The 12,065-nt window shown below is 34.6% G+C and overlaps 1 protein-coding gene, 1 long non-coding RNA gene and 1 pseudogene across 2 annotated transcripts; all 3 read left to right on the plus strand.

The window, feature by feature from the left end:
• The first annotated feature begins 24 nt into the window (after nt 1–24).
• taar19e (trace amine associated receptor 19e) lies at nt 25–1,990 on the plus strand. The gene has a single exon (XM_009305639.5). The coding sequence runs from the start codon at nt 39–41 to the stop codon at nt 1,098–1,100; it is 1,062 nt and encodes a 353-aa protein (XP_009303914.4). The 5' UTR covers nt 25–38; the 3' UTR covers nt 1,101–1,990.
• Nucleotides 1,991–5,227: 3,237 nt separating this feature from the next.
• LOC108191524 (trace amine-associated receptor 13c-like) lies at nt 5,228–6,264 on the plus strand (annotated as a pseudogene).
• A 1,574-nt stretch (nt 6,265–7,838) lies between these two features.
• On the plus strand, nt 7,839–11,433 carry LOC137496608 (uncharacterized). Its single transcript, XR_011017089.2, has 5 exons — nt 7,839–7,980; nt 8,531–8,719; nt 8,985–9,142; nt 9,655–9,750; nt 10,487–11,433. It is a non-coding gene; the product is annotated as an uncharacterized lncRNA (long non-coding RNA).
• Nucleotides 11,434–12,065: the final 632 nt, after the last annotated feature.

A 12,065-nucleotide genomic window follows, 5' to 3' on the forward strand; every position in this document is an offset into this window, starting at 1 on the left:
GTAGATGGGTCGGTCAGCCTGATCCAGACACTGTATAAATGAAAGGACAGAAAGGAGAGCAGAACAAACTCCTAACAGGAGGAGACTCACTCATGGCCTACGAGACAGAGGATCAGGAGACTCAATACTGCTTTCCCAACATCAACACATCATGTGTCAAGGAAAATCGCTCCAAACATGAATACAACGTCTTGTATGTGTTTTTTTCATTGCTGTCAGCATGGACTGTGTTTCTGAACCTGCTGGTGATCATCTCCATCTCTCACTTCAAGAAGCTTCACACTCCAACCAACATGATTATTCTCTCTCTGGCTGTAAATGATCTGCTTATTGGACTTTTTGTGATGCCTGTGGAGGCTGTCAGACTGATTGACAAGTGTTGGTACTTTGGAGACACTTTCTGTGGATTCACTTTAATATTAATTGGGGTGATTCCCTCTGCATCTCTTAGTAATTTAGTTTTAATTGCTGTTGATCGTTATGCGGCCGTGTGTTACCCTTTACTGTACCCACAGAAAATAAGCATGACTAACACTTTAATGAGTATCTGTCTGAGCTGGGTTTACTACTTTGCTTACATCACAGCCCTCGTAATTTATAATAGATATCTTGACACTTCACACAGGACAGATGAATGTTATGGAGAGTGTACAATCATGATGAGTTTTAGTTGGATCATCACTGATCTGTTCATGTGTTTCATTTTTCCCTGTACCATAATGATCACTTTATATTTGAGGATTTTCTATGTCGTTCATCAGCAAGTGAAGGTTATGAACTCTCTGATGAAGGGTGGTAAATGTGTAACAGAGGGTTTAGTGAAGAGAAAATCTGAGAGTAAAGCTGCTCTGACTTTAGGAATCATTGTGTCAGTTTATCTGCTCTGCTGGATTCCTTATTATATTTGTTCTCTAACTGTAATCTCTTCTACAGCTATAAATGTTTTAATATGGGCTGTGTTTGCCAATTCAGGTGTGAATCCTCTAGTTTATGCTTTATTTTACCCCTGGTTTAAAAAGACAGCTAAACTTATCTTGACTCTAAAAATATTTCAGCCGGCATCCTCTCTGATCAATATTTTTACAGAACTTGAATTGTGATTAAACTGGTCATTGTTGCCGCTCACTCACTGTGGTAGATTTTATTATTGATACCATTAAACATTGATTCAAACATACGATTACTTTTAAAAATAATAAAATAAGATTGGCAGTGATAACATGGAGCCTTTTGTATCTAATTTCTGAGTATACTACACTGTGTGTTCATGTTAGACATTGTAGATAAATAATGTTCAGATAACAAGAGTAAATCAATAATGTATTAGCCTATTAAGGTTATTTATATTTAGCCATCTTGATTATTTTTCCAATCCACAGGTCACACATTAAGGCTGACCTCATTGTTTAACACATTGAGGCACTATTGCATCACTTCAGTGCTCTGTGTGTGTTTGTCTGTGTACAATGTTTCACACCTTTAATGAACAGCTCAGCGGAGGATCATTAATATCAGCAATATCAATAACACATGAAAAACAAATCTATTAATAATTTAATTATAATTGGTCCTCAGAGTTGTTTCATCATTGATGTTTTCACTGATCAGTAAGAGTAAACAAAGACAGACCAACCCATGTGACTGCCCAGAGAGAGGCCTACTGTACCAACACTGCCATTTTACAAGCCCACAGTACAACATTACAATAAATGGTAGCAATATTCTAATTTAAGCTTAATGCTGAAAATAATAAACAAGTGACCAGACTCTGATGTGTATTGTATAATATAGACAAGCAGAGCTTTCTCCAGATCAAGAGTGACAGCAGAACATTTAAAACTGATCACTAATTGAGGAAAGTCTTTTATTTATTAAGGTTTTCATTATTAACGGCTTTTATTTATTAGGCTCTGTAAACCTTGTCATGATTGATAGAACTAGATGAAAATGCATGGTATATAATGATGACTTTGTGCTTTAATAAATATATTCAGCCAACAATAAAATGTTTGTCTCACATTCATATACTTCCATGAGCACAAAACACAAAAAGGCAAACACTAAAGACTTTAATGGAATTAAAATTAATTCAGAGTGACGCAGTGTAAAATGTAAAAGTTTCACATTTTAGAGCATTCTGTGAGTTTCAAAAGTATTTTTTTAAGTGAGATGATCTGAATGATCCATTTATAAATGGGTCTGAATCAGGCATGTCACACCAACATAATATATACTATAAACGGTTTGATCTATATGACACAGATTTTTATTTACAGGCCATAACCAGTTACAATGTACTGATGGTTTTTTGACAACATTTCTCATGGTAGCATTTGGCAAGGGAAACCAAATGGTAAGACTTGCATGCGAGTAGCATACTATCCAAAATCCCACAAGAGGAATGTTTCTTTAAATTTATTTAAACAATCCAACAAATCCTGCTATCCAAATACACCACAACCTCAAATTAATAAAACCCATTTAGTTTAGCTGGAAGATGCAGACTGTTCAATATAGCAGGAGATCTAGATTGGAATTGGTTTACTTCTCTGGCCACAGTGGACTCCCACACTGATATTAACACCTACACCAGCTGTGTCTTTGTATATAATAAAGGACGCATGACCATGTGACCAAAAACAAAATATTTCAAATGCATCCCAATCAGTAATCCTGGAAGAACAGGGAAGTACTTCTGCTGAAGGCCTGTGGTTCTGCTTTCAAATCTGCTGATGATGAATATAGTTTATCCAGATCCAATCTGAATTCAACTGGCTAAATGTACAAACTGCATTAAAGACAGATGCAATAGCAATGATCCTTGGTCTACATGAACAGGTATCCATACAATCACAAATTATAGACAAGCAAACACACTTTCCACCATTAATGTGTGTTCCACCATGAGGAAGGAGAACGCACACAAAGCTCTTGGCCTGATGACAGTCCTGGCCGAGTGCTTATGGCCTGTAAAGAACAGCTAGAAGTCTTTATCAACATTTTTACATCTCCTTGTCCCAATCAGTTGTTCCCAACTGCTTTAACACAGCCAGCATTGTGCCTGTACCAAAACATGCTCAATGACATTCACAAAGCCCTGTGATGCTTTCTAACATCATGAGTGCAAGGAAAGAAATTTTCACAGTATTTCCGATAATATTTTTTCTTCTGGAAAAAGTCTTATGTGTTTTATTTCGGCTAGAATAAAAGCAGGTTTAAATTTTTTAGAACTTATTCTAGGGACAAAATTATTAACCCCTTTTAGCTATATATTTTTTCAATAGTCTACAGATCAATACATCATTATACAATAACTTGCCTAATTACCATAATCCTGACTAGTTATTCTAATTAACTTAGTTAAGCCTTTTAATGTCACTTTAACCTGTATAGAAGCGTCTTGAAAAATATGTAGTAAAATATTATTTACCGTCATTATGGCAAAGATAAAATAAATCAGTTATTAGAAATTAGTTATTAAAACTATTATGTCTAGAAATGTGTTGATTAAAACTGCTCTCCGTTAAACAGAAATTAGGGAAAAAAATAAACAGTAAGCTAATAATTCTGACTTTAACTGTATATATATATATATATATATATATATGTATGAAGAGTTCAGATGCAAAAGCCGCTAAATGCCACTTCCGCCAAAAATAAGATGACATTGACTAAAAGCTTTGGGTACGATGTACACCATCAACAAATAGATTTGCTTCAAATCATCTCAATTGCAGCATCAGGCCTGTTCAGAAATAACAGTTTGTTGCCCAAAGCCGCTAAACGCCACTTGCCTTTGACAGAAAAAGCCGCTATATCCAAAGAACCAATCAGAAGAGTCAATTGAATCATGTTTTCAATGTAGCAGCGTGCTGATACGCTGGCTTTTATGAGGAGACTGTTAAATTTCGCTTCCGATTTAGATTTTAAAAGACGGAGTTTGATGATCTGTATGAGCCTGTCCAACTGTCAGAGAATGGCAAATAAAAAAGGTCACTTACCTCAAAACTGTGCATAAAATGAAAAGAAAACACACTGTACAGTCTGAAGTGTAGCATGCATTCATAACGTTTGTTTGCACAGCGGCGCTACTTTGAATGAGTCAGATTTACTATACACTAAACGGCAACTCTATTTCATGAAAGTCAGAGTTAAGATGCCTTTTATCGCACATGGATGCCATGAGGATGAACAATAGATGAACAAGAGACGTGAGAGTGAATTAGAATGAATTGAGTGAAAAGAGTGGTGAGAATGAATAAATGACAACTTCTAAAATTGTCTGATGGACATCCTCTTTTTTCCCAGTATCCCTACCTTGTGTTTTATATGCTAAAATACGTTCTTTTTTAAAAGATAAATATAATGTGTAAAAATATACATTTATATTAGTCTACTTCATATTATCTATACGCCTGATAAGCTTTTTATTTAATGAACAATGCACGGATATTGATGTTTCACAATGTTTTAAACTCCAATATATGAATCTACCAAGCGTAGTTTACAATGTTTACATTAAATCCAAATCCCAAATATCAGACACGACAACAGACTGTTAAGATTTAATTGATGTTTTAATGTTATTGTTAATGTTATTTTAATGTTATTGATTAATGCACTTACTTGACGGATTTTATTCGTTCATTTTCCTTCTGCCTTTTCACTGCGGAATGAACCGCCACTTACTTGACACCACAGTGGAAGAGACAAACATTTGAGTAATATACTATGGCGAGGGCGGTGAGACGTGTATATGAGTAGTATTGTGGTAAGGGAGGAGAGATGTATGTGTGAGTAGTATTATTATTCTCACACCAGCATCTTGCCTCCCTTGCTATAGCATGTTACTGTGGATTACCTGTTATTTTGCTTCTAAAGTAATTATAGCTTATTATATATTGATATGCACTGTGGATGACATACAGTATTGTGGATTTTTAGTGTGGGTCAGTTTAAATGTTGATACATGCCTAATATAACCCACTAAACAACCAATGACCTGATATAATTGTTTACACAAACAGATAAAATCCTAAATAAGACATTCAGCTTTAAAACATGTTTCAAGGTCAAAACAAGCATTCAACTCCACAGATAATTCAGAGTGGACCCTAAAGGAAAAGCTTTTTTCTTTCTTTTTTCTCCGTCATCAGAGTAGGCGGTAGATGGGTCGGTCAGTCTGATCCAGACACTGTATAAATGAAAGGACAGAAAGGAGAACAGAACAAACTCCTAACAGGAGGAGACTCACTCATGGCCTATGAGACAGAGGATCAGGAGACTCAATACTGCTTTCCTGACATCAACTCATCATGTGTCAAGGAGAGACGCTCCAGTCATGGATATATCATCACATATTTGTTTGTGTCATTGCTGTCAGCATGGACTGTGTTTCTGAACCTGCTGGTGATCATCTCCATCTCTCACTTCAAGAAGCTTCACACTCCAACCAACATGATTATTCTCTCTCTGGCTGTAAATGATCTGCTAATTGGACTGTTTGTGATACCGATACAGGCCATTAAGCTGATTGAGACGTGTTGGTACTTTGGAGAAACTTTCTGTGGACTTTATTTGTCATTAATTTTTGAGCTTGCCTCAGCATCTCTTAGTAATTTAGTTTTATTAGCTGTTGATCGATATGTTGCTGTGTGTCACCCTTTACTATACCCACAGAAAATAACCACCACTAAAACATTAATGAGCATCTGTCTGAGCTGGGTTTGCTACTCAGCTTATAACACTGCCCTTATAATTAATAATAGATATTCTGACACTTCGCACAGAACAGATGAGTGTTATGGACGGTGTTTCATTGTGATGAGTTTTAGCTGGCTAGTCACTGATCTGTTCATGTGTTTTATTCTTCCCTGTATCATAATGATCACTTTATATTTAAGGATTTTCTATGTAGTACATCAGCAAGTGAAGGTTATAAACTCTCTGATGAAGGGTGGTAAATGTGTAACAAAGGGTTCAGTGAAGAGGAAATCTGAGAGTAAAGCTGCTCTGACTTTAGGAATCATTGTGACCATATATTTGCTTTGCTATATCCCATACTATATCTGTTCTCTAGTCGTAAACTCTTCCACAGCTATACATGTTATGTCATGGACCATGTATGCTAACTAAGGTCTGAATCCTCTGGTTTATGCTTTATTTTATCCCTGGTTTAAAAAAACAGCTAAACTCATATTTACTCGGAAAATATTTCAGCCGGCATCCTCTCTGATCAATATTTTTACAGAACTCGACATGTAATTAACTGGTTATTGTTGCTGCTTGCTCATTATGGTAGATTTTATTATTGATGCTTTAAACACAATTAAATAAAACAATGACATGAACATAATATCACTTTTCAGAATAATAAAACATGGGCATTGGAGATAAATAATGTTCAGATAACACTAGTGAATCAATGTTGTATTAGCCTATTCAGAACACTTTCATTTAGCCATCTTGATTATTTTACCAATCCACAGGTCACACATGAAGGCTGACCTCATTGTTCAACACATTGAGGCATTATTGCACTGTAAAAACGCCAACTTTCAAAAAGTCCTCTGAACAAAGATTAATAAGTTAACTGAATTTAAATATTTTCATTTGAAATGCTGACAAATAATAGTTAGTTTGTTCAACAAATATGGTGCTTCAATGTGAAAAACTTAAAATATTTCGTTGAACTAATACAAAATTCTTAGTTTTGCGTTGATGCGTGCCCTTCTTGTTGGCGCATGCACCTTATAAGCTTCTGGCGCATGCGCAATTTACTTCCATAGCTCACTGCAGGGGGTACCTGTCACGTGCGCGCGACAAAACGAACCATCTTTCTTTCTGCGGAGCTACGTGTCAATCGTTTTCATAATCGATTGTATATAATTGTATACATGTTTTTGTGCGATGTGCTACCCATCTGACTGCCCGATCTATTTTACCAGTGTATTAATGATGTGAGAGACCGTGATAGAGCGGTTAAGAGTAGTGGTGGGCAAAGCGAGGCTTCGTGAAACACTGAAACAGTCGAAGCAAATGTGTCGAAGCTTCGAAACGTTTCGAAACCTCACTCTACAGTGACATCTAGTGGTCATTTTATATATATTGCACTGAAACAGCTTCAGCAAAGAACGATTGAACAAATTGAGGGATTAAACCCCACTTTGTGAAAAGAATTTTTCAAGTAACATAGTACAGTGGTTAAGGTGTCAGACATCCATGCAGGAGTAGTAGGTTTCGAAGCCAGTCAGTAGCAGTTGTTTTAAAATGTTTTAATACCAGTTGGTAATGCTTTGCTCTTGTATCGTTTTGTTTCAACATTGGTCTGATATCCGAATAAACAATTTGTGAATAAATTTGTCTTGTGTTTGTCTTAAAACAGGGTTGTTGCTAGATCAAAAACGGTGGCCTGAAGTTATCAAGAATTATTTATATTATTCATTAAATTTCCCATTTATTGTATTTTATTAATGTCTACCCAAACCCTAAACCCAACCATACTGTAAAAATATTTATTATTGTTTTACAGTGTTACAAAAATGATGCTAAATTGATGGCGTAACTGTAGCTGTATCCTATTTAGGCTACACAAAACAGAAACATGATTAAAATACATAAAACCATGATCCGAAGTCGGGATTCGAACCCAAAACATCATGCTAAGCATAGAATCAATAAGCAAACCCACAGTGCTCTAAGCCATTTGAGACAGAGATAATTTGGAGAGCTTGGCAGTCAAGTTAGGATTCACCAGGTCTCGAAACGTTTCTAAGCTGATCGATGCTTTGAATCGCTTTAGTCACGTGACTAGGTGTTTCGAAACACTTTAGTCACGTGACTTGGGTGCTTCGGATCATGCTTCGGTGCAGTGATTCGAAACACTTGCGCTTCGGGATCTCGACACTGTGTCAAAACATCAGTTTCACGTCAGCCATCCCTAGTTAAGAGCAGGCCAACGACGTTTCTGCTAAATCATAGGTATGTATGTCTTTTTTTGTTGTCATCTAACGTTATATTATTTGATATGTTGGCTTTGATGTGCGCGTGTATCCTAATACGGAACTATTTGTTATAATTTAGCCGTGAGTTACTTGTTTCGTGCACTTGGTTTTGGCTATTTACATCAATAAAAGTTTAGAGTGAATGTATTTGAAACAAAAAGCGATTTCAATCGAGTCATTTGCTTTCATAACTCACGATTAATACAATGAGTATCATATAACATACCAGATCAGGTATCCAAGTCAAATATAACATTATGTCCTGTTTATCTAGATTGCTGTCAGCATTGCGCACATCATAACCTTTTTTCCCTTCGAACCAGAGCCAGTGGAACAAACGGTGACGTGTTTAACTGTGTAATTTGTGTGAAAATCATGTGATTTTCATGTAATTCATTGCTTGATTTGTTAGCTCGACTAAATGTCTATCATATTCAGACCAACTTGCTTTAACAGTCAGCTAGCTTTTATTTACATAAAAAATATAAAGGGCTAAATATATATTTTTCTTTCTTTTTGCTCAAAAGGACTGAAATATTGACAATGACATAATTCAATGCAAGATTTCCTTGAGGAGGTGAGACTTGCTATCATCAGTGAAATTTGACGGTCATTCACCAGCAGATGCAAGAAACCTTTTCTCTTTGCCCAAAAGAAGTTGTTGAGATTTAGCCAGGAAGAAATTAGAGAGAGATAACCTGGACTTTAAGGAAGAGGTAAGTCACTATATTGCAATTGCTTTGGTTTCATTCAAGGTAGTAATGATAATGCTAAAAATAACAAACAACATTATTATTATAGGTAATTCAAAATACATCTGTATTCAGCATTTGAACATTTAAATATTTACATTTACACACACACATATATATATATATATATATATATATATATATATATATATATATATATATATATATATATATATATATATATATTATGTGTAAAAATTCATATGTATGTTTTTTTTGTATATTGTAGATCTGCACAGAGTTTTCTCAGATCTGTAATGTAGATCTCCTGAGACAGTTAATCGAGTGACTTGATAAATATACAGCACCTCTCCTGAAACTCTACAGAAAAGAAGGGATTCAATGGGTCCAGAGATGGATACAACTTTAAACAAGATGGATGAGCAGGTACTCATTAAGATTTTTTTTTTCTTATACACCCGTCTGATGTTTTTAACATGTGCAACATATTTTGTCCTGTCAAGAATTTCATGCTCAGGTAATACAGTCTAATAAAACGTAATTGCAACAATTTAATTGTCCAGCCCTTTTGCATTAATTTTAATTGTGTCAAGTTGTGTTTTGATTGTGAGATGGAAGTAAGATAAATAACAGATGTTTCACTTGTTTTGAGTGACCATTTCAAATGAATACATTCAAAGAGGAAAATAGAAAATAATAGCTGTAGTTTTTAACTCAAAGTAATTGTCACATGAAACTAAACATTTTTCTAAATTTGCCAACACAACCATTATCAAATTCCATTGTATGGAAACCACAAAATTCTTTTTTAAAAATAAAGCCATGTGTTTTTTCAACAGCATGAAAAAAATACTATGCTCATTTAAATGTACTAAGTACATTTTTACTTACAAAACAATAAGATTGTAAAACACCCTTTGTAAATGACTTTCCTTTAGGTCACTGATATTGTCACCGATCGAGAAAGAGCAGCTCTTGAGGGATTGCCAATTTTTCTTCGTAAAAATTCTGCTTGCTTTCTCAAGATATGTCTGGTAAGTTACCCATTTTCATACCCTATTCTACATTTATTAGTCTGCTTGGTAACACTTTTAATAGCTGCACGCTATAAATAATTTATTTAGTATTGGCGAATAGTTAATTTATTTTCTGTTAAGCATAACTCTACATGAAGTGCTCAATGATTGTATTTTTTTTAACTTTAATGATTCATTTGTATTACTAATTTAAGTATTGCATTATTTACAAACCAGTTATTTAAGAATAGTTGGTGTTTTTAAGATCATTCAGAATGCTTAAGTACACGATTAATAAACTATTCAAATTAACATTTAAATATCCTAATATTAAGGTATGTAATAATAGTTACTTTGTATGTTAGTATATGCTTTATGAGCTTAACTTCATCCAGTTGTGACCTAATCTAAAGTGAGGACTATTTATGCTTTATAAATCCCTTATGAATGACAATTAAAGGCTCAGTTATATTCTAAACAGGACAATAAACAACTTTCACAATTGAAACTGTATCAAATAAAAGTAAATCTTTGCAATTTTATGTAAAATAAAAGTTTAAAAAATTGCTAAATATTAAAAAGTTGTCAATATATTGTTCAATTATTATATATTATAGACTATTCAAAGTGTTACTGTTTGTATGTACGAAAGTATTACATGTTTTTATTTTCTTTGCATAATAGTAATAACATTAATAAGTAGTAATTAATATTACACATCAATTAATTTTCCCATTACTTAATCTCCTATAAGGACACGGACCCTGAAGACCACAGCACCAGAGATTAAAGGATTGGAATCTTCACTGTGGTGGAAGATGATAATGGCACTTCTGCATCCCTGCAATATGTGATGAACCTCGCTAAAATCTTGGAGGAGGCCATAGTACTTCAGGATATCACACATCTGCCTGCAGCCTTCGCTTACTTGTTCAGCCTCTTGTATAGACTGAATATGGAACACCCAAAAGAACTCAAATATACTTTTTAAGTGATTCAGCATGTTTTATGGAGGTTGGTGGCACATGATCTGCGAGAGTTCAGTTCATTCATTCATTCATTTTCTTTTCGGCTTAGTCCCTTTATTAATCTGGGGTCGCCACAGCGCAATGAACTTGTTTACGCAGCGTATGCCCTTCCGGCTGCAACCCATCTCTGGAAAACATCCATACACACTCATTCACACATACACTACGGACAATTTTAGCCTACCCAATTCACCTGTGCCACACGTCTTTGGACTGTGGGGGAAACCGGAGAACCCAAAGGAAACCCACGTGAACGCAGGGAGAACATTCAAACTCCACACAGTAACGGCAACTGACCCGTGACCACTTCCTAATGTGCCACTGTTTCAATGTTTTGAGGTCTGTTTTTGGACTTTATGTACTTTGTTGACAAAAGTGCAGTACACTTTAAAGACTGTATGAATGGAGTGGCTTTTAGGGTTTACTCTGATTAGATGATTGCATATTCACCTGGTTTGAGTGTTTAGACACACTAATAGCTTGGTTTTAGTAAGGTTGCCAGTTATTTTATGTTGAGGCAGTGTACAATCTTTTCAAATCTGGAAACATTCAGTACTAGTTGTGTACAAACTAGCCCAATGCTGAACACGGCTAATGTCAAATGCTGATTTTGTATGCAAATGTTTTGGATTGTGATTTGAACACAGTTAAAAATAAAAAAAAGTGAATTGACTATTCTTGTGTATTTAATTTGAATCCTAAAAATTAATAGTAAATGCATAATGAATCAGTTTGTTTTATTTTGTTCAGTAAACTAAAAAAATCTTGTTGGGTAAACAATCATTTTTGTTCAGTAAACAAAAGATCTTGTTGAATAAACGTGAAAATTTTTGTTCAGCAAACAAAAGATCTTGTTGAGTAAACATGATAATATTTGTTCAGCAAACAAAAATATCTTGTTGGGTGAACATGACATTTTTTGTTCAGCAAACAAAAATATCCTGTTGGTTGAACATGATATTTTTTGTTCAGCAAACAAAAATGTCTTGTTGGGTGAACATGATACTTCTTGTTCAGAGAACTAAAGAATTCAACAAAATATTTTGAGTTCACTGGTCTTCAAACCCTGTTTGTTGAGTTAACTCAAAAAGCTATGTGTGATAGGTTGCCTAATTATTTTAAGTTTACTCAACTTTTTTTTTTTACAGTGTGCATCACTTCAGTGCTCTGTGTGTGTTTGTGTGTTCAGTTTTTCACACCTTTAATGAACAACTCAGTAGAGGATCATTAATATCAGCAATATCAATAACACATGAAAAACAAATCTATTAATAATCTAATTATAATTGGTCCTCAGAGTTGTTT

Source organism: Danio rerio, chromosome 10, assembly GCF_049306965.1.
Source record: "Danio rerio strain Tuebingen ecotype United States chromosome 10, GRCz12tu, whole genome shotgun sequence".
Lineage (NCBI taxonomy): Eukaryota > Metazoa > Chordata > Actinopteri > Cypriniformes > Danionidae > Danio > Danio rerio.

What these genes read in the sequence shown, in the direction of transcription:
- taar19e (XM_009305639.5), top strand. Translation starts at nt 39, where the DNA reads ATGAAAGGACAGAAAGGAGAGCAGAACAAACTCCTAACAGGAGGAGAC.